Here is a 27,635-nt window from a genome sequence, read left to right on the forward strand (position 1 = left end):
ACGAGACTTTGCTGAGCAGCAGCACAAAATATATTGTTCAATATATTCATTAACGATTTAGACGAGGGAATTGAGTGTACTATCAGCAAGTTTGCTGGTGACGCGAAGCTGGGAGGAGTGGCTGACACGCCAGAGGCTGTGCTGCCATCCAGCGGGACCTGGACAGGCTGGAGAGTTGGGCGGGGGATAACCTGATGGAATTTAACAAGGGAAAGTGTAGAGTCCTGCATCTGGGCAGGAACAACCCCAGGTTCCAGTATAGGCTGGGAAATTACATATTAGAGAGAAGTGTAGGGGAAAGGGACCTGGGGGTCCTGGTGGACAACAGGATGACCATGAGCCAGCACTGTACCTTGTGGCCAGGAAGGCCAATGGCATCCTTGGGTGTATTACAAGGGGGGTGGTCAGTAGATCGAGAGAGGTCCTCCTTCCCCTCTACTCCACCCTGGTGAGACCCCATCTGGAATATTGTGTCCAGTTCTGGGCCTCTCAGTTCAAGAAGGACAGGGAACTGCTGGAGAGGGTCCAGCGTAGGGCAACAAAGATGATTAAGGGAGTGGAGCATCTCCCTTATGAAGAAAGGCTGCGGGAGCTGGGTCTCTTTAGTTTGGAGAAGAGGAGACTGAGGGGTGACCTTATTAATGTTTATAAATATATAAAGGGTGAGTGCCACGAGGATGGAGCCAGGCTCTTCTCAGTGGCAAACAATGATAGGACAAGGGATAATGGGATCAAGCTGGAACACAAGAGGTTCCACTTAAATTTGAGAAAGAACTTCTCAGTGAGGGTGACGGAGCCTGGCCCAGGCTGCCCAGGGAGGTTGTGGAGTCTCCTTCTCTGCAGACATTCAAACCCGCCTGGACCCCTTCCTGTGGAACCTCAGCTGGGTGTTCCTGCTCCAGCAGGGGGATTGCACTGGATGATCTTTTGAGGTCCCTTCCAACCCCAAACATACTGTGATACTATGAAAATGACCACATGCATGCTCAAGAAATTAGGTGAAGAAGCTGAAACTGGGGTGGGTACCAGGCTGCAAAGACCGGTGGGGGCCACTAGAAACCCCTGATGAAGACCCTCGAATACCAAAGATGGACTTCAGACAAAGAATGTGATGATGTAAATAATTTAGGTTTATTGCATGAACTAAGCAGCAGAAATAAATGAATATGCATGTGGTACATGTAATAAATACAAAGAAGTGTGAGTTGTGCATACACTTGATTAGAGAAACAATCCTCCAGTCGTCTGGTGTGCTGTAATAAAGGTGCCTGAGTTTTAACCCTTTCAAAATAGTGTTAAGGAGTCTTTTTGTCGACTTTTTGGTATCAGTTCCGTGTGAATATGAGGAGAAACTTCTTTCAGGAGATGGACTTGATGATCCTTGTGGGTCCCTTCCAACTCAGGACACTCTAGGATCCCATGATTCTTTCCTTTGAGGGTGACAGAGCACTGGAATGGGCTGCGCAAAGAGGTGGTGGAGTCTCCTTCTCTGGAGACATTCAAATGTGCTCTGCTGACCCTGCGTTAGCAGGTGGGTTGGAGTAGATGATCTCCACAGGTCCCTTCTCCCTGCCCTGCCCCAGTCTGTGGTTCTGTGACTTACTCCTTTTTCCTGGGGCTCTGCTTTCCTTACTTCTGTCTGGTACTTTTCCTCCTTAATGTCATAGGCGTTTAACCCCTCACTAGCCAGATTTCTTCTTTTGTGCTATGCCAGCTCCAACAGTCTCTCACTTTGTTCCATGGTTACTTTACCCCAAGCCACTGAGAGCTTCCAGAAGCAGTGAGACAGTAGACACCGTAAAAAAGTCCATCGTCTCTGCTTCCCAGCCTAGAAATCCCTAGAAATCTCTAAAGGCCCAGAAAAGGAGCGGCTGTGCTGCTGTTCTGATGAGCCAAGCAGGTGAACACAGGGCTCAGGTACAAGGGGACATGAGGCCAAAGGGGCCCTGGAGGCAGCCGAGAGCACCCAGGTGCCCAGGTCTGAGCTGGCCCTGAGCCTCCCAACAGGACACCCCGCCCCAGCCTACGCAGGCACAGGGGGACAGTGGGGCCCTTTGTGACCTCACTTTGTGACACCCACTGCACTGCATGTGGTCAGCGAAGCTGCGGGCCCCAGCCCTCACTGTCCGGCAGGACGGCGACTGGACAGGGCAGGAGCACGGAGCTGGCGAGAGCCCCGAGCGCAGCCCACGTCTTTCAGAGAATCCGAGAATCATTCTCATTGGAAGAGACCCTTAAGATCACCGAGTCCAACCACACCCTAACTCTAGCTGCCCCCAGCAGTCTCCTCACTGCCCCAGGCAGACTTGGGTCGAGGAGTCCCTGGGCACAGCCCACATCTTTCCCCAGCGGAGAGGCCCTGAGCGCAGCCCACATCCTCTCCCGCTGCCCCAGGCAGACCCACAGTGCCAAATCTTTTCACAAATTGTCCACATTCCCCACTCCTACTTCATCCCTCCATCCCGCATAATGGCCGAGAGACACCCAAGCCACCCCATAGCGGCCTGGGAGGAGGGTGAGGCTCCCCGGGAGGTCAGCCCTCCACCAGAGCCCTCCGAGGTGTCCTTGGTGCAGCCACTGCCGATCGGTGAGTGAGGGGCCATGATTGTCTGGGCAGGGCAGGTTCCAGCGAGCACTCCCTGCTCAACAGCAGGATCACGTTTCCCTGCACACTGGCAGTGGGGGTCCCACGGGTGGCGAGCATGATGCTGCCTGAATGTCAGGGCTGCTCAGAGCTGGATGTGGTCCCAGCGCAGCCTGTCCCAAGGAGCGACAGGGTAGACGGGACCCAGCTCCTGCTGCAGGCCATGGGCAGCGAGAGGCAGCTGGGCGGGCAGGAGGCACCGTGCTGTGGGACAGGGACCTTTCCTGCCCGTCTGAAGCGAGTTCCTCACCCACTGCACTGGGGGCTTTCCCCGTCCTGCCTGGCTCCAGCATCGCAGCCCATCTGCCGGGCACCCTCCAGCCCTGACACGCACGGGAAGACAGTGCCAGGGGATGATCCAGGTCAGGGCTCTAGAGGGAAAGGAAGGTTGCCCAAGGCACAGAAGTCAGTTTTCCAGAACTGTTTCCTGGCATTTTCCCCCTGTGTTGGAGGACAGAGCTCGTTTTCTTGGGTGCTCCTGTACAGAACTTGGCTTTTAAATATGCATTTGTTCAATAACGTGGTCTCATGTCTCTTCCAATGTGGTTTCTTGGCAGTCGTTGCTGAGGGAATGGCTCCACCGCAGCGGATCCTCTTTCCCCGGAGAAGATTCGCATGGCCTGGCAGCACAGCCAGAGAGCTGGAGCGGGACTGCACAACCTGGGCAACACGTGCTTCCTCAACTCCGTCCTGCAGTGCCTGACCTACACCCCTCCTCTGGCCAACTACCTGCTCTCTGGGGAGCACAGCCAGTCGTGTCAGTATTTTGTGAACATTTCCTTGTACATCTGTTGGGCACTGCCCAAGGACCCCCAGAATCTGGAAGCTGATTGAGGAGAAAAGCAGCTCTTCTGTGTAGGCTCCCTGAGCTGTTCTTTGAACACTCTGAACACCTATACTTTGAACACTCAAGCGTAGAAGCCGCTTGTCAATATCTACGTGTGTTCATCTTCGGAAAGGCACCTCTTTCTATCCCTGGCTCTTGGTCCCTGTTCCTTCAAGTTATACTCTCTTTGCTTAGTGCACAGAAAGCTTCTGTCAGTCAAGGATTCTTCTGCAGAATGTTTCCTATGCACTAAAATGTCCCCAGTGTCTTGGGACTTGGGCACCTTGGGAGGAGTGGAGACTGTTCTTAGCACTCCACGACCTCCATTAGATTTCCCATCACTATGGATATTTCGCTAACCTGAAGAGATTCCCTCCCTCTTCAGGTCAGCAGGAAGGCTTCTGCATGATGTGCAGAATGGAAGCGCACGTGAAACAGGTCCTGTTTGCCCCAGCCAGTGCCGTAGAGCCTTGGGCTGTCATCAGTGATCTCACAAGTAAGTCAGTCCAGGTGCTGTGACATGTTCTGTTCCGTTCTTGTAGGACTGAACTAGTAACTTCTTGTTTCTTAGAAATAGGAAAAAATTTGCAGTATGGCAGGCAGGAAGATGCCCAGGAATTCTTAATCTACGCTGTTGATGCCATGCAGAGAGCTTGTCTGAGTGGAAGCAGCGAGTAAGCAAATTGCCTTTCCCATGTTCCCAAGTCCTTTGGATTCTTTGATGTCCTCCCATGAAGGAAAACTATACTCAGGACTTCCAGACAAAGCAAAACTCTTGGAGGAGATAACTCTGCCTTACCATTTGTTTCCAGCTTGGACATCTCTTCTCAGGCAACTACTATCATCTATCAGATCTTTGGGGGCTTTCTGAGATCCAGAGGTAGGTTTCCACAGCGACTGCTCTCCTAGGAACTGCCTGTGCCCTCCTGTCTGCCTGCGATAAACAGCTGATCGTGTGATTGGTGCAGTGCGTGTGAAGAGCGTAACCCAGCACAGTCTGTCGACTTCCCCTCTCACTGAGCCTTTCCATTTGCCTTCCAGTCACGTGCTGGAGCTGCCAAGCAGTTTCCGATTCCTACGAGGTCTTCCTGGATGCCTCTTTGGATATCAAAGTACGAGGGTTTGTAATTGTGCTTCAAGGTGTCCCAAGACCACTGTAGATTTCCAGAATCCACGCAGTTGGCTTAAAAATGTATCCTACAAACACAAGAGAGCTTGGTGGTGGGCAGGAGGTGGAATGGACTGTGTTCTACTGCAGAGGCCACAGCAGTGGTCTCTGTGTCGGTGCTGGCTTTCAGCTGGACTAGCACGCATTATTGTCACTGCACCCATGACGTACTCTCCTCCTTCTCCCCTTTGCCCTCCCTCAACACCTGCCTGGCTCCCAAGGCTTGTGGGGTGTGTTGTTTTCAGTACTGATGACCCTGCACACCATTGTAGCTGAACTGTGCACTGCCACAGAGCAGGAGCTCTGGGGAGCGTTGGGAATCCCTGCGAAATGTTCAGCATTACGCCCTCTTTCTGCCTCCTTCTGGGCACCGCTTGTGGGTTCACAGTGGGTCACCTCAGTGTCATTGAGCCGTGGTTTTGTGTAAACTCCTAGGAAGCGTTTGTGCGAGGGCATTTCCCCAAGCTCAGGGCTCTCCTTTCTCACTCCTCTAGACAGCCTCATCTGTCACCGGAGCTCTGGAGGACTTCGTGAAACCCGAGCACCTGGATGGCGAAAACTGCTTTAAATGCAGCAAGTAAGATGATTACTAATGACACACTGACACTTGATCCTGTGTGCAGGTGCTGCATGTCATTGAGCAGAAGTCATCTTTTCATATGGCTTCAATGCACAGTAATGAGACACAGCTTTTTATAGATGGCCTTACAGCACTGGATAGCCTTAAACTGGCGTAAAGATGTGTAAGACATGAAAGGCTGTCTGGCCTTCTGGGCGAAAAGAGTGCATTTCAGCCTTTAGCTCTGTGCTTACTTTCAAGGTGTGACAAGATGGTTGCTGCCTCCAAGAGGTTCACAATCCACCGCGCGCCCAGGGTTCTCATGGTGTGTCTGAAGAGGTTTGAAGGTTCCACTGGTGAGAAGATCAGCAAGGTGTGTATGCAAGTGGAGTGCAGCTTTCACCTCCTGGAGCAGGAGATTTCCCAAAGCAGGACGCTGTCTCACAAGTTGTTCAGGTTGACATTTTCACGTTCCCTTCTGGGGAGAGTTCCCGTGGGAAGAAAAGTGTGTCCTCTGCTCCCAGAGAGCTGCTTTGGCTGAGAGCAGTTTCCTGCCACCCAACCCATGACATGTTGCTTTTGGGAAAACCAGGTGTTTCTGAGTCCAAACGATGCATCACACACCTCTAGCCCTCAGTCTTGGAAGGCTGTTCCCTGAAGTATTTCAAGATCATCACTGAGCCCTCTTGGTCCCTTCATAGGTTGTAGAGTATCCTGAGTACCTGGATCTTCACCCGTACATGTCTCAGACAGACGGAGAACCGCTCCTCTACACCTTATATGCCGTCCTGGTACACAGCGGTGGCAGCTGCCGTGCAGGACACTACTTCTGCTACATAAAGGTGAAAAGCAACTTCCTTCCGAACAAGGGAAACCCCACTACTACTGGCAGCCAAGGTGGTGGGGAAGAAGATCTCCTTACTGGCTCAAAAGGATTTGTTTTGCTGTCCTTTTGGTTCTTCAGTTTTCTGCCTGTGTTTTTGTGGAGAAAACATGCAGTTCCTCTCCAGATATCAATGTTTTTTTTTACAGGCCAGCAACGGACTGTGGTATAAGATGGATGATACGTCCGTGGTTCTGCATGACATCAACGCAGTTCTCAGGCAGCAAGCCTATTTACTGTTTTATATCAGGTAAGAACAAGTATTAAGCTGTGTTCGGAACATGTTTCATTTTCCTGGCTTTGCTATGTGTCTTCTCATTCTCCTGAGGGTTTCTGTCATAGGAGACAACTACTACCTGCATCATTCAGCACTGTCAGATCTGAACTACCCCATGTCAGTTGTTATCTTTCCTTGCTGGGCTTTAAGCTGCTGCCCTGGTGTAAAATGCTACTTGTCTGCTAGCTGAAGCAGGCCAGTGTCTTGCACTGAAGGAGGGTAGATTTTGATCAGATATTAGGAAGAAATTCTTTACTGTGAGCACAGTAAGACACTGGAATAGGTTGCCCAGATGAGCTGTCGATCCCCTGTCACTGGAAGTGTTCAAGGCCAGGTTGGATGCGGCCTTGAGCAACATGATCTAGTGGCAGGTGTCCCTGCCCAAGGAAAGGGCAGATGGAACTGGATGATCTTTAAGGTCCCTTCTAACCCACACATTTGATGATTCTGTGATTCTATGAAATGGAGGCCATGGGGGCAGACCTGATGGGAAGACCCCTGTTGAATTCCCCATTTGCAGTCTTGGTTGCATCTTCTCTCTGTTGGAGAAGCCACTCCAAGAAAATGACTAAAGCCCAGAGGAGGCTGCAAGAACAGCCCTCAACAGAGACCACGCTTTTTTCTTTTTTCTTCTCCAGGTACTGTGATTCAGAAAGTGGACAAAGCGCTGTTTCCTCATTGGTACGATCACATGGCCGTTCCTCCCCCAGTCAGTGGGCAGCTGGCAGCAGGCAGGTGGGTTCTGTGGCAACACAGGGTCTTCCTCTTAGGACTAAGGTCATGCTGGGGAAGTGGGTCAGGGTACCAGATGGACAGTGGGTTTCTTTTGGGGATCTTGGCATCGCTCCATTTCCCTCCCACACTGCAGCTTTCTGCACAGTTGCAACACGGCTCCCCTCCCAAGCATCCCAACAAGATCCGTCCCATTTTCTGCCTTTGGCCCTTCTGGCTTTGCAGCCTCCAGGAGCCTTTGGGAGGCCCTTAGCTGTCCTGTCACACAGCTTCTGGGGGTTCCGCACTGTTCTAGCCCTTTCAGGAGGAAAGAACAGCACCTTTTCACAGTTCTCTTTGCAGGACATGGCGGAGGACATGGAGGACTCTCCAGAGGACAGCAGCTCCTACATAACAGCCAGCACCAGCCAGCAAAGCTGGGCAGATGCACAGGAGGCAGCTGCGGGTTGGCCATGCTCCATCTGGCCAGGTAAGCCCAACATAGGCACTGATTGTCTGGGCAGGGCGGGGGCCAGTGAGCGCTCCTTGATTGATGCCAGGAACACATTTCCCCACACACTAGCAGCTGTAGAGACATCCAGATCCCAATCCTGGGACAGCTGTTGGGACATCTCCTCCTTCTCCAGTCTTCCCATCAACTGGCTTTTAGTTCTCTTTGCAACTTCCTTCAGCGAAGGAGCTGTGGTGTGTTTCATCCCTCTGCGCACGCACAGACATCTCCCGATGGGTCTGCTTCTCTTCCTGACCTCTTTTGCTCCTCCGAGCTGCTTCCTGTAGCACCCCAGCTGTCATTTTGCTGCAGCAGCTGAGTGCTCTCCTGAAGTCCAGGATCTGTTCTCTGCTGCTCTCCCTCCTCCCTCCTTTCAGGATCTTGAATCAGCACTGTTTTGTGGTCCCCATAGCAAAAGCTACCATTGACTACCATGTCCCAAAGCCATGTCTTCCCTGCTACTGAAGAGCAGATCCATCTCTGCATCCTGCTGGCTGGGCCTTCTAGTGCTTGTAGCAAGAAGCTATTTTGGACACCCTGCAGAAATCTCCCTGACCACTTTTGTTCTGTCATCTTGCAAGTAAATCTCAGAGCAGTTTGGGAAGCTTGCTGGCAAAGCTGCTGTGTCTTACTGACTTCTCTGCTTTTCCTGTACTGTTTAGGCTGGAAGGCTCAAGAACAACATCCCCGTTCGGTAAGTGATCTCCCCAGCTTCTGGGTTTGGGTAAGCAGCAAAGACGTGGTAATGAGCTCCCCCCATTTCTGGCATTTTTCGGTGGCAACAGCAGGGGACGTGCGAGCAAAGGCCTCCATAATCAGCAGGGCTGGCATGGCCTCCCTGTCCCTGCTGAGAGGGTTCCTGCTGTACCCACGCAGGGACAATGTGAGGGCTGCGCTCCAGTGTCTCAGCAACAGCCCCAGTCCTCCTGGCCACCAGGAAGCCCTGGCTCATGGCAGGGCCAACACCCTGTGCCCATGAGCCCAACCGTCCTCCCTCACCCTGGGACCTCTCTTCTCACCCTCCCCGTGCAGTCACTGCTGCCCCTGCTTCCAGCTTTGCTGCGGGCACTGCCACAGCACTGCCGGGCATCTCTGCAGGGCCGCTGGCACTGCCTGGCTAAGCAGCAGCATCAGGGCACTTGGTGTGACTTGGCTTCGCTGCCTCCTTTCACCCCATAGTCCTTTGAAGAATACCTCCAGCCTTCTGAGAGGACAGACATCGTCCTTGTGTCCATCGAGGCGCTGAGAGACTCCAGCACCTTTGACAAGAAGGCAGCAAGGGACATGCTGGACAGGGTCATGGAAATCCCTGACTTCTGGCTGGTGGATGTAAGTGGCCTGTGGCTGCCTTGCAGCTATGTCAGGCCTTGTTGCTCTCTCCATCCCTCCCTCCCAAACCCCAGTGTCTTGGGCACCTGAGGCCGCCTGAAGGCAGCAGAGAAGGGTGGAAAGGGCAGCTGAGGAAATGGCCACACTCCAGTGGCAGCACCATCCTCACCTGTGTTCCCTCCAGGTGCCAAAGATCGTGAGGTGCATCCACAAAAACCTGGAGAGCATCAACACAGCATCAGCCCGGCAGAGCGTGGAGTCCCTGCTTCTCCTGATGGCCAACAGGAGCCCTGGGGAGGTGGTCACGGTGCTGCTGAGGATCGCTCCACCAGGAGACCGGTACTTGCCTCAAAAGCCATCAGGACTTGTCCCCTATGGGGAGTGGGGCCTGGAGATACTCTGGCTGCCAGAGCCAAGGAATCCTGCAGGACACTCCAGGGGAGCAGGACCCTCCATCCCACCACACTTTTCAGCCCTGGGGTCGGCCAGGCCCACAGCAGCCAAAGCTGAGCAAGCCAGCCCAGAGCCCCCCACTGCACTCTTGCCAGCCCCACGGGAGCACCAGCTCAGCCTCTGCTGCTGCCCAGGGCATCCCAAGTGTCCTGCAGCACTGAGCTCAGCCACGCTGCTGTGGCCAAGGTTGCCCTGCTGACAGAGCGCTCTGGCTTGCAGGACTGCCATGGACATGTGGGAGGTGATGTTCTCTGCGCCCAGGACTCTGGACAAGATCTTAATGGAGTTCCTCAGTAGACTTCTGGTGACAGACTCCCTGTTCCTCGAAGGCCTCATCAGCCTGTCAGAAAGACCTGACATGGTGAGCAGGGCGGCGTCAAGGGAGCCATGTTGGCAGCTGGGGCTGGGGCAGTGGGTGAGGCGGTGGCTTGGCCTTGGCCGGGGGTCAGGCAGTGTGTGAGAGCTCCAGATGTCATCCCTGCCTTGCTGGGCCCTGATGGCTGCCCGGGGAGCCTTCCACATTGAGCAGGGCACAGGGAGTCTTTGCTTTTCTTCTCTCCCTGCCCTACCGCTTCCCTCCTGCATCCCCACCTGTGTCTCCATGGCCACCACCTGCCAGGAGGCTGCCACAGAGATTCGTGTGCCACCACCTGCCAGGAAGCGGGACAAGAGGCTGGTGCTCCTTGACCAGCATTTTTGCCAGGGTGGTCTTTGATCATTTCACAACAAGGAAACTTCTTCATACAGGCAAGCAAAATGCAGGTCCTCCCGCTGTTCATCATGAGGCTGATTTGGCATGGCAACACAGAACTCAAAAAGAAGGCGCTGGTGTTCTTAAAAAACATGATGGGTCACCTGAAGCGAGAAGAGACCAGCCGCATCGCTGAACCACTGGCGAAAGAACTCCTGCCCCTCTTTGACCATGTAAGACTGATGGAGGAGACTGAGCCCTGCGGGTGCGCAGCCTGCAGTGACAGCTGCCCTTCAGCCCAGCCCCGCGGGCGGCTCTGGGAGCAGGCTCTGCTCCCCGGGGCTCTCGTGGGATGGCCTCCGGGCTTTGCAGCCCAGCACGGCTCCCTGATGCACAATCTGACCCTGGAGCATCTCCCCTCGCATCAGCCCCGCGACTGCCCCTGCTCACTGTGGGCAAAGAGCTGCTGGTTTTAAAGTCCAACTTTCCTCCTTCCTCCCAGGAGTCCAGCCGGCTGCGAGAGCTCTCCATCTGCCTCTTCAGAGAGCTGTTGCACTCAGTGACGGGGCGTGACAAGAAGAGGATGAAGAGCTATGTGCGCCGTGCACTGCTCCCCCTCTTCTTTCATCTGAGCGACCAGAGTGACAGCGTTGCCATGGTACAGATTTCCACTTCCACCACCCTGGTCCCATAGGACTCAGCAGATGCCAGTGGCCACCGAGGCCTGAACAAGCGTGTCCCTACGGGCTCCTGAGCTGACCCTCCAGGTGCTGGGGCTCGAGCTTTGAGCCTCAATCCTGTGCTCCAGGGCTGTGCCCAAAAGAGCCCCAGATGTCTGGGCCAGGGCATGTCCCAGCTCCCAAAGAGCAGGATCATCCCAGGAACAAAGCCAAGAGCAGGGGAACACCAGGTCTCCTTCCCCAGGCTGTGGTGCCATCTCCCAGCTTCTGCTCTTCTGCAGGCCGCCAGGGAAGCCCTCCTTGCTGCAGCAGAGCTGCTCAAGTGGAAACAGCTCAAACACCTGGCATGGACACAGCAGAACTGGAGGACTGGAGAGAGCTTGGTGAGGACAATCCCCAAGGCCCAGGGCCCAGGCTGGACGAGGGCTGCCCCACACGTCCGGGCTGTGGGCTCTGCAGATGTTCCTTGCCTACCCTGCTGCAGTGCCGAGCTGCATCCTTGTTCCCTGTCCTCAAGAACAGAGCCCCCAAGGGCTTTTCTCTCTGCCCTGCTCCCCTCCCCACTCCCAGCGGGAGGGAGGGCTCTCAGCACCCCTGGGACCCCTTGGCCTGTGTCTCCCTTTCAGCCTCAGCCCCACAGGGCTCCTGGCTGGAAGATGGGAATTGCCTTGGAGGGGAAGGGGAATGGCGAGTGCTGGGAGAAGGGACTGGTCTGGCCAACTGGGGCGGGACAGTGACGTGTCCATCCCCTTGTGCTCTCTCCAGCTGGAGCAGGAGAGTAGCAGGGCTGAAGAATACTTGAGTCAGAGCCTGCCGTACCTGAGGGATGCTCAGGCCAGCTTGCGAGAGGCCGCCGTGAGGTTCATCGGTGAGTCACAGTCCTCGGGGTCCCTCTTCTGGCAGTCTGGCCCAGATCTCCGCTGCTGCCCTGGCACCAGGAGCAGCCCTGTGGCTGCCAGAGCCCCGGCTGCCCCGTGCAGGGCCTTGGCCTCCCCTCCCAGCCCTGCCCACGCAGGTGGCCTTGGTGGCTGCCTTGCTCAGCCCCACCATCTCGGCTCCTTGTCGCCCCTGGGGTCAGCCCTGATGAGGGGAGGGAGCAGGGCTCTGATGGAACTCTGTGCCCAGGGCTGGCTGCGCGGCCCCTGAGGGACCGAAGGGAGGAGGAGAAGCTGGCTGAGATCTGCAGTGGTGAGTAGGGAGCGTGGTCGGAAGAGGATACTTGGGGGGTCTCTGGAGACATGGGAGGTCAGCTCATCTCTTTCTTTCTCTTGCAGCCCTTCAGCCCTTGGAGCAGGACAGCGAACCCTCCATCTGCTCCCTGGCAGCTCAGACCATCTTCATCCTGAGGCTTCCAAGGAAGCAGCCAAGATCACGATGGACCCTGCGAACCCTGTGCTGCTGGCGCCGCTAAACCAGGTGGAGGAGCAGCTCTCCTTGAGGAAAACGGCTGGATTTTAGTAAAGAGCCCTTCTTGAAGTTGGGTTTGATGTCTGCCTTTCCCAAGGACCCCAAAACCTCTCTGATTGCTCTGGCAGTTTTGAGAGCACAATCTAAAACGACGGGCAAGGGCGACAGAGCAGACAGGAGCACTTGCAATGAGCCTGTCCAGGGAAGCTGAGATGAATGTCACTGGGCCACTGGGGTTTGTTCCTAGAGTCACACACAGAAATGTCAGGGTCTGAGCCATGTCTGAGCCAGTCTCATGGACTCCTTATGCACTCAGGCATGTTCAGAGACAGAGTCTGTTCCTTTTACACACAGAGGCAGGAGTCACAGTGTCCCTCTGGCCTCCTGTTGCCACTCACAAAAGATGGGAGGCAGCTCAGCCCTGTGGTGTGTGACCCTGCTCTGCACTCATCTGAGATGTCCCACGTCATGAGGAACAGACATTGGGACATTGGTTAAAGGAACCACAAAGCAGTGCTGCATTTAAGCAGTTTCCATGGGATGTCACTCCCAACGTGAAGCGACAGTCACCTTCCTTGTCCGGCTGGCCGTGCTGTGCTGGGTGCACCCAGGACACGGGTCCCTCTTGGCTGCCAGGGACACTGTTGGCTCGTGTTCAACTTGCTGTTGACCAGAACCCCCAGATCCCTCTCCGCAGAGCTGCTCTCCAGCACCTCGTCCCACAGTACAGCCAGGGTTGCCATGTCCCTCGTGCAACTCCGCATCTTTTCCAGCCCAAGAGGATTCCTGAGTTGTCAGAAGTCGGCAGAAATCCTACGGACACATCCGTGGTCTGAGTCAGCGTTTCCAGGATGGAGTTGATTTAGATCTCAGTTTCAATTTCTTCCTTCAACTTTAGAAAAACCCCCAGCTCTACGTATTCTGAGGGCACTGTGCAAGTTGGTAAGGAGCGTGCTCTACAACGTGAAGACAAACTCTAAGAACCAACAGTCAAAGGAACTTTATGAAAAGCTTTTACAGAAGGAACGTTTTCAGCTTTTCAGGTGGTTCTCAGGCACAATCTCCTCTTGCTAATGGCTGATCTCCTCCCTGTTGAAACAGAGCTGTGCCATCTGTCTGCAGCTAGAGGGGATAAAACCACATTGAGATGGTGGCAGCACAGGGATTTGCTGCATGGGTGGCAACTGCATGTATGGACAGATTCTTCTCACAACAGAGACCAGAAACATGCTGCCGTTGCCCCTCTCCCTCGAGTCACTGCGTACTGCTGTGCAGAGAGAGCCCAGGGAGTCCTCTGTCCCGGGCGCCCTGTCCACCTGCTGGGCAGGACTCGGGGAAGGCCGGGTGCGGCTCCACTGCTCTGTGTCCCTCTCGCACTCCCTGATCCTCCTCAGGCTCCTCAGCTCCTCCCGGAGCTGGGCACTAAGCAGAGGATTCCTCTCGCTGGCCCAGCTCCCACAGCCGTGCTCGCTGCTGCCGTCCAGCCCTGGTGTCAGAGCAGTGCGCACCCTGCAGCCTCGCACCTGGATGCCGGCATCTCCCCGCCGGCTCTGGGTCTGGGGAGCTGCACCAGTAGTGCTGGGGGCCAGCCTGACGGATGCCATGGCTCAGCCTCTCTCCTCCTCTTCTCCATCAGCTGTATTCACCAGGCTTCCACTGAGAAGAATGGCAATTTGTCTCAGGTACATCCCTCCGTTACCCAACCTCATTCAGGGCAGCTGCTCAATGTCATGGCCAAATCCAGGCCTGTGGTGCTACTTGAGATGTGACAGGGCTCTCCAGCACAACTGCGTTTGTGTGGCAGGGACAGCACAGGACCTACAGGAAAGCCATCCCCACTCAGAGCAGGTGTGGGACAGACAGGACAGACAGGACATCTCGGACAGACACGGTTTCTGTGGGCCTGTGGCTGGTTGTCACCATTGTGCTGAGAAACACATCTAGAGCTCAGCGGTTTTCCTGAACTGGATTCAGTTCTTGCTAAGCCTGGTTTTAAGGCTGCAGTGTCAGAGGATGCGATCAAAGCAAAACCAGCCCAGGTGCTCTCAGGTATGTGCAGGCAGAGCATGAATGTGAGGCACGTCCCACAGGGTCTGCAGTAGTGTGTCTGTGCTCCTGAACTCCGCTTGTTCTTCTCTCCTCTGTCCTTTACTCATCCCATTGATGGCGTTATCATCGAGGGGTTCCTGGATCACACAAAGTCCCCAGTGAATAGAAAAGGGGAATATTATGCCTGTTTTTAAAAAGGGGTAAAAAGGTGAACCCTGGGAACTACAAGCCTGTTGGCCTCTCTTCTGGGCCTGGTAAGATCGTGGAGCAGATCTTCATGGAAGATCTGTAGAAATGTGAGGAAGACAGGGAGGTGATTGGAGACAGCTCACAAGGCTTCACCAAGGGGAAATCATGCCTGACTGTTCTGGTGGCTTCCTGTGATGCTGTGACTGCATCAGCAAACAAGGGCAGACCTACAAATGTCATCTGACTGTCTGTAAGACCTTTGATAGGGTCCCCCACCTATAAATTGGTGAGATATTGATGTGCTGGACAGATGGATAAGGAACTGGCTGGATGGCTGTGTCCAAAGAGGAATGGTCAGTGTCTCGGTGAAAACCAGGAACGAGTGGTTTCCCTCAAGGCTCCATACTGTGAGCAACATTTGCCTTGGCATATTTCCCCCATGCAGTGAATAATACAGTGATCCCACCACTGAACTCTTTTAGGTCACACTTCTCTCATAGAAATCTAAACATTGTTCTGCAGTAAACTGAACCCTAAATTACTCCCCCACGACAGAGAGACCAGCAGCCGATTCAGTGGGGCCTTGAACTCAGCATTTTCACCAGGCTTTGAGTGCATTTCCCAGAGGGGCGCCTGTCTTACCCCATCCTTGTTCAGCATGGGGCGGAGACGCTCTGCAATGCACGCGCCTGCTGTTCCTGAGAGCACCTGGGCTGGTTTTGCTTTGATCGCATCCTCCGACACTGCAGCCTTAAAAGCAGGCTTAGCAAGAACTGAATCCAGCTCAGGAAAACCGCTGAGCTCTAGATGTGTTTCTCTCAAACAGTCGTTTTTGCGGCGGTGGTGTCAGCACGCCAAAAGGCCCGCATCTCCATCATGTGCTCCACTCTTAGGCTGGGTTTTATGTTTGCTTGAATAACCACCTGTAAAGAAGTCAATGACATGATATCTCATGCCAGCGTCCACTAAGCCTGCTGCAGAAGGAGAAAGAGCTCTTCCCTCCAACACCCGCCCTCCACCCCCTCCCAAAAATCTACTCATTCACTGTTCACTCTCAGTCCTTCATTCTTCACAGCTGGATGGCAACAACATGAGGATGAAGTGATCAACAATTTACTTGGGAGCTGGAGCGGGGAAAATACGTAGAGGACTCTCAGGTCTCATTTCGAAGACTGGGAGTTCTTAAAACATGGAGAGGGTATGGTTTTGCTGAATTTGTCAGCCACCTTCCGCTATTTCTTAGTCAAACACACCAATATGGGATGTTCCTGTTACTTGGCTGTTGCATATTTTAAAACATTTGTATCTTTAACAACTATTGCCTCTCTTTATTTTTACCTTCCCAGATTGTTTTTTTTTTTTTTAATTTAATTTCTTGTGCTTTTTGATGCAGACAAGATGAGAAAGAAAACAACTGTCAAAGGGAAGTGTCTGCTGCATTGTTAATTTTCAATGACCTGACGTGGCTTTCAATATACAACACATCTGATTACAAACATACCAAACGAGGTTTCTTTCTATCATAGGTAGTTTATTGTTTGAAAAAATGTCTTAATATCTCCATTAACTGTCAAGAAGAAAAAAAAAGTGACTTGTATTAATAAGATTAAAGCCATTGTAAACTCAGTCAAACTTGAATTAAACACCACTGTCAAAGTACTATCTAATCAGAGCAAATCCCCAACTCAGAATTACCAAATAGTGATGGACTACAACCAAACCACTACAATAATACAGAATCAAAGCTTCTGACTTACCAGTTTTCGTTTGAACATCTTCTGCTCTACCTGGCTCTCTTGGGTTTTTTTGCATCTTCAAAGAGCTCAGCATTGGGAAAACCTTCATTCTCATCCTCTCTTCTTCTCTTCCCTTGGAGTCTCTGTTTATTTGCTCTGTCATCTCCAAGTGGGTTTTTCACCTCTTTTGAGTTTGTTGGATTTTCCGTGCCATGGTGCTCTCTTCCAGAAGGCTTTTCAGGGTCATCTCCAGCTATACAATGATTTTCATGGCTGTGCCCACCAGGGTAATCCTCCCTACGTCCCCAAGCGTAAGGCAAAATCTCTCGTCTGCTCTCAGGTGGATCAAACCTCTCTGGAAAAAAGTTCCCTCTGTTCGGTGGAAGTGCAGGCTGAGCACCAGCAGCACAGCCCTTGTCAGGCTTTCCAGACCATTCCCCATAGTTCCTCTCCCATTCTCTGTATCTTTCCTTTTCAAATGGATCCTGAAATTCAACCGATCTGCCATAGGCAGCTTTCATACCATATAGTGGAACCGCTGTGTGTCTGTTAAAATACTCCCTTTCTCCTTGCCCTTGAGGTGTGGTCCTTTGAGTGCGAGACTGGCCTCTGAATACTGGAGACCTTGACCCTGAGCGGTGATCACCACGCCACCTTGACCTGGAGCGATAGGTGAGACTCTTCCCTTTGCCTCTTCTTGGAGACGGCGGCAATGGCGAGTGGGAGCGGGAACGGGAACGGCTCCGTGATCGAGAGTCGGAGCGAGTGCAGGAGGAGCCTGATCGTGACTTGCAGTGGGTGTACGAACTTCCAGGGTAAGACAAAGCACTACAGCGAGACTTGGACCTTAAAAAAGCACAACACAGAAGAATAATGACACTATTTCAAAGCAGCCACTCTCCCCAGTTTTTTCCTCTCAGATTTGGTTAGGTTGGTTTTTTTCAACATTTCTGTACGATACTCACAGTTCCCAGGCTGCTTTGTCACCTGCTGAGCACATTGCCCTGGCTCTCATTGACGGACCTTTTGGAGTGGGGAGAGGAGAAAGAAAAAAATCCCATTCAGTTTATCTGGAGAGAAGGTTTTTAAGGAAATTCTAAGGTTATAGTTACCGGTTGTGGGGCCTGATTGTCCTTGGGGGCCCAGGAGATGTGGTAAAGCCGCTTGTCTTGGAGCAGGAACCTGACAGTCCTGGGGAATAAAGGCAAACGCATGGAAAAGAAGCCCTACTGCAACCCAAAACTCATGGTGTATATTGCAGTAAACCTCACCTTCTCTGCTGACAAACTGCTGATGGGCAGAGAGGAAGAGCTGGAAAGTTCCGCGTTTGTCACCAGAGCAGCAGGAGGTGTCACCAGCGGTGGCGGCTGCTGCCAGAGCTGCTTACGGACCCTTTCTGTGTAGGCAGTTCCATTTCTGAAGTTGTTCACAGCCTAGAGGCAGAAAAACCATTTACAGAAAGGTGACGTCACAGAATATATTCCAGAAACTTCAGCAGATCTCCACACAAAAGCCTCTGCGGAGTCAAATTACTTGTGCATGCCTGCAAATGCCATCAAACCTAAAATAAATCAACATACAGAGATAGGAGCCTGTCACATTAAACATGGATGTTAAGGATTGGTATTTAATCCTTCATTTAATACTTTGGTATTTAAACTCCTTCAGTGGTAACGCTGAATTTGAATGTGAGGCGACCACGCTAAACAAAACTGTGACCCGAATGGGACAAATTGTCTCTCAATTTAGAGTTGTGACCTTGTGGAACAGCAGATAACGGGTTTGAACAGGAAATTCAGCCTTAGGCAATTCAGCCTTGCTTAAGGAGACGTAAATCCATATGTTTTACACACAGCCTTTTCTTGCAATCAGCTCATGTAAAAGTCACCGCGTTACCTGGCGTAGGAACTTGTTGGCAAATAAAGCATCCGGAGAAACATCCGTCCGGTGACAGGTTGGGCATTTATGTTCCTCAGATTCCAGTAACGCTGTCCTGATACCTGTGAAGAATTAGAGCCATCCAAGTATTTTTGGCCAAGCTAAGGACATTTTGTGGGTTCTAATCAATTATAAAAACACTTGGATGATTAATGGGGAAATATGGTCTGGAATTAAGAGCATGAAGCTCTAAATGTTCAATAGTGTAAAAAGTTTCTCGTATGCAGCAAATAACTATTGAGTTTCGATATTCTGCTCTGCAAAGGAAAGCTTCTCCAAGCTTTGGGTTTCACCAAAGGGAGATAAGAGATGGAATTTTCAGAGACAGTGACAACGCTTCTTCCCCCATCACCACAGGTGCTGCCAACTCGCTGCCGTTGCCGCTCACACACTGACGCGGGGTTTCTCTCGTTGCCTTTCGGGTCAGTCCAATTAATCCCGTACTTACGCGTTAATAATCGGTATTGCGTATTTTCCGGTGTTTGTCAGCAGCGCGCCCCTTGTGCTGGGATCCTCAACCTCCATCAGGAAACTCCTGGGAATTCCTGTGCTCTTTTTAATCCTGGGAACAGGCTCAAAAGTTTTGTCCTGTTAGGAACAGAAATGCAGACATCTCTCATCTGGAGACCCACACTTCAAATGACATTTCAGTGATGATTTTAACTAGCGAAAGCTTTCAATCCTCTCCTTTTGCCAAGCATAAGGGCTGCGTGAATATTCAACAAAAGACTTGTGTAACGGAAACACACAAATATCCAACAGGTGGGGTCAGCAGAAACATCTCGGGTTTGTACGGAATCCTGAAAACTGCAAAATGTCATTAAAAGAGTTCAAAACAGAGAATTTTCCAGTAATACTGAAGTGGATAAACAGGCATGAAGGATCACAGAGGATGCTCTACAGCCATATTTATTGTCTACTCCCTAGAAAAAGAACACATTACATTAGAATTCCAGGTTGTCCCTCCCTGAACTCCTGGGTCCCTTGGGGCTCTCCCAAGGTAGTTCAGGGAGGGACCCAGGACTTCAGGAGGGACCCCAAACCCTGAACCCCTACAGAGCCCCATACGATACTCATAGTGCCCCATAAGTGACCCTTAGCCACCCCCGAGTGCCCCATAAATGGCTCATAGAGCCCCATAAGTGACCTATAAAGCCTCACAAGTGACACATGGAGCCTCATAAGTGCCTTTTAGTGACCCCCAAGCGCCCCATACCGACCCGCAAGTTCCCCTTTCATGCCCCATAAGTGCCCCATAGCGCCCCATAAGTGACTCATAGAGACTGGGTCCAACCCTGAACTCCTGGGTCCCTTGGGGCACTCCTGGGGCCCCCCCAAAATCCTGGGTTGCTTTGCAACATTGCTGGACAACCTCTGCATTTCACCCCAAGAGAAACAATTCTTCATAGGATAATATTAAAATGGAATATTAAATATCACGTGTTTGGAACGCAAACCTTTCGGCTCTGTTTGTACCTCTGTAACTAATCCCATTTTCTTCTGAGCTACGTGTAGAACAATCTGTATTATCCAGTATTTTTAAGCTCTAGATAATTCGATGGAGAAGATCTCCACTGTCCATTTAATTGAGAAAATGGAAATTATTTGGACCTTCAAGCATTAATCATTCAGATCAGCCACTCCTGGTTTTGTTTTTAAATGCATTTACACGCTTTCATCCACAAATCAGCCAACTATGTTCAACTTTTTATTTAATGGTTCTTTCATATACACGTTATTTTTTTCAGTGGTGATGTAACGCAGGTCAACAACTACGAAATATTTAATTCATCAGAATAATCCAGGAGTTCAGGTGGGGATCCCAAGGGACCCAGGAGTTTGGGAGGGACCCAGGAGTTCGGGAGGGACCCAGGAGTTCAGGAGGGACCCAGTCTCTATGAGTCACTTATGGGGCACTAGAAGTCACTTATGGGGCTTCATGAGTCACTTGTAGGGCACTATGGGGCACTAATGGGGAACTTGTGGGTTGCTATGGGGCACTTGGGGATCACAAACAGGCATGAACTTCCCCATGAGATTGCAGAACCAAGGACACATTCAGAATCGAGATTTAGATTTCCTTTGGTGGCTGCCTTCCAATCTGATTCTTTTCCTGAATGTATTAAATTAAATGAAGGAATTAAAATGCCAGAAATTTTAATTTCTGCAGCGAGAGAGGGAAGAAGTTCCCAGTGGGAAGAGTTCTCGGGAATGAACTCCAGCCTCGAAATTCAGACATCACTGTGCAATCGTCCATGTTACACAAACGCTTCTGTCCTGGCTGTTGCAAACCCCCCTGAAATGTCCGTAATTGAATTATTCCATGAAAATTGTGTCAGCTTCCGGCGCAAAAGTAATAAAACATATGAAAAACAGTACAAACAGCTTCTGAAGTGCTGCCTCTTTGCATCTTGAAGATGAGCGATTCTGCAACGGGACGTTGGGGCTGAGACATCCCAGGACAGTATCAAAATACACACACATTTTCAGGGCAAAATAGAGACTTTAAATTATCAAATATTAAAGTATTGTTCACCTTACAAGACTTGTACAGCTATAGGTCACCGTATAGATTTAAAAATGGGAAGAAAACACTTTTTTCTAAAGTATTTGACAAGAACATATACCTTATATTCTATTGCAATACCTTAATAAGCTGTGCCAGAGAAAGAGGTGCAGGAGAGTCATCGATCTGTTCACAAAAAATGAAACAGGTATTCAATGGTACATTCCAGACAGAGCGCAGCAACCGCGGGACAGCAGCACAAAAGCACTGTCACAACTTCAAATGTTGTCGCCGTACTGTTCCACAGTCATGGGCAAACCTTACAGCGATTTATTCCTGCCGCACCGAGTTCTGCTTTGAAATGCATACAGAAACATGGAAAAAAGCCAAATAAACTGTATTTATGAACACGGAGCTTGTGTTGATACACATGCTAGTGAAAAATAGAGAAAAACAACTGTTTTCAAGAAACAAAAACCCACCTGAATTAGTTGGAATACAATATATGCAGTTTCCGTTAAAATAAAGACAAAATATCAAAAACCCGTCAGAGACACATAGTATTCAAGAAAAGCAACAAATCCAGGTCCAGACCATTTACCAGTCCAGTGTATCCGTGTGTTTCTCATTTATATAATATTTTAGCAGCAGAATGACAGTGTTTGCAAACCTGAAGAAAAACACCGCCCCCTTCCCAAAGGTGAATTCATAGCTGTGTAGCAACGATATTGAAATTCACGGCGATCCATCAAAGCCATTTTTGTACTCAGAGGGGCCCAACAAAATCACTGCAATCACACGGTTTTAGGAACAAATCCCCAAGTATTTAAGGACACGCCAAGGAAGCACGGAGCTGCACAGCAGTGTCCTCACAACAACGGCGTCACTCACCTTCTACCTTGCTGAGGCCGATATTTACAACGTTTACTGGAAAATACATTCTGTTAATGCTTGGAAAACTCATACAAGGCTGCGTTGGTTACAATTCAGCATGGTGTGCAGGAAAAAGGGTCAGATAATGTTTTTACATACGGCTTTTGCTGTTCCGCTCACCGGCTCCTTTGGACAAAGGTTCTATGTCACCCGGGTGGGGCAGCCGAGCGCCCCCTAGGGGAGGGGGAGCCTGTCAGCCCCGGGCTGTCACTGCCTGCTGTCCCCGCTGTCACCAGCGAGGCCTCTACAAACCAGCCATAACTTGCCCAGACTTGGAGCCAAACTGCTCCAAGGTCTCCAAGACAAGTCGAGAAGAATGACACGGGACAGAGGGACCTGATGGACCCACACTTAGACTTGTTTCCAGTCCTGCCTCATGTCCCATCTCTTGCTGCTCCTGACTGAGCTTCCTGGATAGGGACCTTGGTCTTGGTTGTTGCCGGCCTGGTCCAGGACTGTTGATGGACCCTGTCACCAGCAACCAGCTCTGCCTACTGCACCCAGACCCTGTGGGACTGTGCCCCTGCTGCTGAGTGTGCCGTGGATGCTGCCATCCCCCTTGGCTCCTTGCTCGTCACCGCTCACACAGACATCCTGCTCTCGCTGCTGCTTGACACAAACTTCCTTCTTCATGGCATCTCTGCCTTTAGAACCTCCTCAGGTACACAGGTTTTCTAAGATTCGTACCCTCTATAATAAAACCACTTGGACATCCTCCTCATGCAGAAGATAATCTGAATTATAACACTTAGAAGACACCAATGGCCCTAAGCCATTGTCTAATCTCTTTCTGAAAGTATTTATGTCTCACTTCAGTAATGTTCCATGCCATAAGCAGTCACAACTTAAATTCCAAGAGGGAAAACCACTTTTTCCTGTATATTTATTTGCTCCTTTATCTTTGTGTCTCAACTTTCATATCACAAGAAATAGGGAATAATCATTCCCAACTCTCCCCCTATCCTCCTCCTTTTTTTTCTTTTTTTTTTCCTTTTTTTGTTCCTTTTTTTCCTTTTTCCCCAGGCACCATGGTCCATATCCCTGCTCACCCTTCCTGTCCTCCTCTGTACAATTTCAGGAGCCAGAGCCTAAGCTATCGTTATCACAGACCTGCTGATGCACTGCAGCAAAGACACAACGCATTCCCTCACTCAGACCAAGCGCAGTGCAGGGGGAACATGTTCAGCGTAGAAAACAGTTCATAATACGGAAGATGAACAAAGGACGCTGGGAGGCATTCTTAAGTTCAGTACTTTGTTAATATTGTGTGACTAAGACAAAAATTCTTACTCTGTACATGTAAACACAAAACTATTCTACACTGTACAAATTTCATCCCGATACACGGTGCTCTCATTTACTCCTTAGATAACTCTGGCCTCAGCCTCCCTACACTAACATTAATAGAAAATGTTCCCTTTTCCCAGGTCTGCTGGAGGACTCGTCAGCTACTTGCAGACTTTCCTCTTACCCTCAGTCCTTGAAAGTTTACCCTTCTTACACTGGAAAAAAGCAAGATTCAATGCATCTGGCAACCAAACAAACGTTCACAGCAGGATTCTGATTTGCAGATGTCAAAGAATCCTGTTATTAACTTTGACCTTCAATTTTTCTTATCAAAAACAGAGAACAAAAGTTGGTACTGAAGTCCACATTCTTTAGTTTAATCAAGATTAAGATAATGTCCAGAACTATAGAGATATTGATCCAGACACATTAGAAACAAGCAATGAGGTTTGGAAAAAAAGGTTTCATTCTGTTATAAACAGCAAACACAAATTCTTCATGAACAGTTTATTTGCTTATTTTCCCAGCTGAAGCCAGTCCAGAATTTAGTCAGGACAAACATGAAGATGAGATTTTAAGACTGATTTGAAGACAGCACGAAACACTGAAACTAGGCTTCTCATGAAAGAGAAGTTCTATTTAGATCCTTTTAAAGTGAAAAGCAAGTATTTGGTATGAAAGGGAAGAACATCAAAGGAACCAAGTTAAATGCAATATTAACACCAGACACACACTAAGAGCAGAACTGCAGGTGAACACGTTAAGGTAAACGAGTGTACTCAGTCTGACAAAACAACAAAGAAAAGTAGTTAAAACTACCGTTACAATAAACCTCTACTATCATCCTAAGCGATACTGTCTCACTGTAATATTCTCTATCACTCTGTTCTCTGTTGTCTTTTCTATTTTACCTAAATCCTTAGGGCTGAGGATGATTTTTTCCATTTATTTTGCTACAGGACTCAGCACCAAGTAGTCTGATCACTAACTGAAGCTGACAGGCACCCAAACTACACAAATAAGTTAGAAAGCCTGGAGCTCTACTGTAATAGTTTGGTCAGCGGTAGAAATGTGAATGAGAACTTGAGACAGAAATGTTTAAACCAACATTATTTAAGTGGCAAAGATCAACACTCCCACCCAACTTGGTGTCATCTGCAAACTTACTAAGGCTGCACTCGAACCCCTTGTCCAGATCATTGATAAAGAGATTGAACAGAACTGGCCCCAATGTTGAGCCCTGGGCAACACCACTCGTGCCCGGCCAACACCTGGATTGGATGCCATTCACTGCAACTCTTTGGGCCATAGTAAAGCTTGAAGTACTATTTTATTAACAGCCAATAAACTTCAAGCCTGCTACTTTCATATTCTATGCACTCTTTTAAAAGAACTTTTTGCCCTGCGAAATGTACAAACTTCAAACAACTGTAATGCGTTGTTTTGCAATGAACCACTAATATTCAGAGATGCTCTATTCCTGAGACAGAACAATCAGGATAGTAAAGCATCAGTTTGAAAACGGCAAGATGGAATTTAAGCATTCCGCCTTGATTAATTTTCACAGACTCTTCAATGCTGACAACTCTGAAAACAGAAAAAAAATATTAAAAATGCAACATCTCTAACAGAGCAACACCCAAGTAACAAACCGTATTTTCAAGATATGATGGCTCAAAAAGGCATCAAATGTACACGCATCCAGAGAATGTAATTAAGACAAAAAACCATCTATAAGAATTTTTCAAAAGTATTTCTTTACGTTCTTTTGGAACCACTCAGTCACAATATGTTGGCTTCTGTCCAACAGAACTGGAAGCATACACAGTTTAGACTCTCGTTCTTGTACCCACTGCAAAGAGCATTACAGAGCTTCCATCAACAAAAAAACTACAGCAAATGGAACATGAGAAGCACAAAAAGAAAAAAAAAGTAAAAATGATGATACAGAAATGAGAATTTCGGAGGTTGTCCAATACTCTATCATCGCCATTTCATACATACATTAAAGAAGCAGTTAGACTTTGTAAACACTTGCTGAAAATGAACCTCCCCAAAGCCTCTGACATACAACTCTTCAGGTATACATAATCGATTTTTTTTCACTGGGTTGCTTAATAACCTTAAAAAACATTGTCTGAATGTTAGTCAATATTTACTAAATAGAGATAAATTCATCAACATATTAAAGTTAAACCATAGTTATAACCTCTATTTTACAGAAAAGGCACGAAGAGAACAACACTGAATATAAAATAATTTTAACAACTCCTATCCCATTCAGTCATTGCCTTCCATACAAAGCTGGATGAAATTTCCACATGCTTCTGGTGCTTCTTTTGACCATAGCTCTGTATCTATATCTCCTGCTGTTGTCCGCGACAAAACCTATAGAGATAAATACATCATTAGTTTTATGGTAACTTTGTCACTGTGCAAATAATATCTTTGCTAAGTTAAACCGGTGCTTCTGAACTCCTTACATTACTAACAGCAGCAGACATTCGAATGTGCCAGGCAGCTGCTGTTATCCCAGACAGCATTGCCAGTTCCTAAGATGCAGTTCTGGATCGATACACATGGCAAGGCTTTGAGGCCAATAAGCTGTGGTACCCGACACACGAGAGAAACCTAGATACCCTTTCTCGCTTCCATAATGAAGCAACATAGGAAACACAATTATGCCTTAAATCTCCAAAGGCATTATACCTCTCTCATGAGCAATACCATTAAATCAAATGAAAGATCATATTAAAATGAAGAACTTAGGCTACAGTCAAGAACAGAGGAAACGAAACCCTTCAAGGGCTGCTGTGCCATGGCCCCACACAGCACACACCGCCTTCGCCTCAGGCCGCATCTTCAGGGGCTGCACCGCCTCAAACTATTCAAACCGGCCCCGCAACGCGGACACCACCGCCACCACCACACCCGTGTCCTCCTCACCTCCCCCAGCCCTGCCACACGCAATTCCTTCACACCCCGCACCATTCAGCAGCAGCCCCTGTGCACACCGCGACCCCCGCACCCGCCTCCTCGCAGAGCGCGCGATCCACGCCCCGAGCGGCCCCGCGCCCCACGCCCCGCGCACGCGCGCCAGCAGCGGCTCCCGCCCGCAGCCCCCTCCCTGCGGGGCAGCGCAGCTCCCTCACCCCCGCCGGCCTGGGCTCGCCCACGGCAGCCCCTGCCCCCGGCGAGCCCCCCTTGCCGTTGGTGGGGGGCTCCTGGATGCAGATGTTGCTCATGGTGGGGAAAAGCGAGTCCCAGCAGGGGACCAACCATCCAGGCCCGGCAGCCGGTTACGCTTCGCCTGCAACGCTGCCCGCCCCTCCGAACCTCCCGCCATCTCGGACGCATCTACGCAGCCCAGGGAGGTGGGGAGGTGGCTGCCCAAGCCGGGAGGAAGGAAGAAGGACGAAGGGATGAGTCCCCGTTTGAAGTCTCTACGGGAGTCACTGAGGAACAACTTCCTTTCAGAAAGACCTGCAGCCTTCTCCAGACATCTGCAGCCCCTCCCCGTGACTCCCGCCCGGTGCTGAGGTCCCCCGTCCTCCCTGTGAGAGGTACGGTCCAAGAGTGCGCCGGGCAAAGCCTTCCGGCGGGAGAGGCGGCGCCGCCAGCCCAGTCCGGGCGAGGACGGCGGCGGGAGGTGCGGAGGCGCTGCCGGGTAAGGGGCTCCCAGCCAGGTTTGCGGGGCCGGCAGTCTCAGTGGCCGCCTGGGCCCACGGCTGGCGTGTTGGAAAGGGGAAATAAGCGGCGGGCCGATGGAAAATGACGCGGGAAGGTGGCGGGGCCGCGCGTGCAGCGAGAGGCGGGGCGGGCGCGTTTCACGGGGCTGCCGTGGAGAAGCGTTGCTCCGGGCGGCACAGCCGGGGCTCTGAACCAGGCGGCGTTGCGGTAGCGGGAGGGAGGCCGGGAAGCGGGCTGAGGGAAGCGGGCAGGGGCTGAGCGCAGCCGTGCACTCGCTCCCCTCTAGGCCTGCGGGGCCTCTCCGCAGCGTTTCGGGTGGATGAGGACCAAATGCTGTGTTCCTGTCGCCTGTTAGTATAAGCCACCTTCTGCAAAGCTGGATCCAAAGAGTGGTGGTTGTTCTTAGGCTTGGTTTTCCTTGCCGCTTTTGTTCTGGATTGTTTGTGTCCCACTAGATTATTGCTTCAATAGACCCGCTGAGAATGGTGGGGAGGCAGGACAAGCAGGGACACCTGCTCTGTTTGCAAGGGGTTTAGATGTACGTTAGACCAACATACAGCCATTGCTTCATCGTTCTTTCTTGATCCTGAGACGTGAGGAGCGTTTGGCTGTTTTGAGTATTTCTTTGACATGACATTGCAAGGTACAGGTGTACTTTTGTTCCTTGTTTCTTGACATTTCCTTCCCTGTTCCTTACCTCCTTGACCCTCCTGGATTTCCCTCAAAAGACAGCCGTAAAACATGCGCCTAAGCACTGCTGAGTTTATAGCCCCTGAAGATGATGGCAGAAAACCATGTGTTATAATGGAGCGTATATATTGTTATTGCTTAGCTTTCCAGCACTCTTCATGGCATAGACCAGTAAGTTGTCCAAGTTTTCAAGTGAGTTTTCCAGCCTGGGGTTTGAAGGGTTCTCTGTTATTTTGAGTAAAATTTTCTGAAGACGGTGCTTGTCTCAGTAAATCAAAGTTTAAATTATTGGAGATGATGTACCCCCTTTCTGGTTTTCTGATTTCCGTCATGGGTTTCTTGTTATGTTTGCTTAATTATTTATTTACATAAATGACCTAGTTATTCAGGAAACTGTATATAACTGTTGAAGGCACTGATTTTTTCATACTCTGTTCAGCTGAAGATAGAAGGGCACTGTCGAGGGTTTAGATTGTGG

General features: G+C 50.4%; 1 protein-coding gene and 1 long non-coding RNA gene across 2 annotated transcripts in view; one reads left to right on the forward strand and one right to left on the reverse strand.

Moving 5' to 3' along the window:
• The window catches only part of LOC139825618 (uncharacterized), a 128,812-nt gene that overhangs the window by 30,024 nt on the left and 71,153 nt on the right, over window positions 1-27,635 (forward strand). The window lies entirely within an intron of this gene.
• LOC136112633 (uncharacterized) lies at window positions 15,913-26,022 on the reverse strand. The gene is made up of 6 exons (XM_071799267.1): window positions 25,806-26,022; window positions 18,010-18,113; window positions 17,385-17,546; window positions 17,226-17,304; window positions 17,079-17,136; window positions 15,913-16,959 (listed from the first exon to the last, which is right to left on the reverse strand). Exons 1-6 carry the CDS (start codon window positions 26,020-26,022, stop codon window positions 16,161-16,163), a joined length of 1,419 nt encoding a protein of 472 aa, XP_071655368.1. The 3' UTR covers window positions 15,913-16,160.

This window comes from Patagioenas fasciata, chromosome 25, assembly GCF_037038585.1.
Source record: "Patagioenas fasciata isolate bPatFas1 chromosome 25, bPatFas1.hap1, whole genome shotgun sequence".
NCBI lineage: Eukaryota > Metazoa > Chordata > Aves > Columbiformes > Columbidae > Patagioenas > Patagioenas fasciata.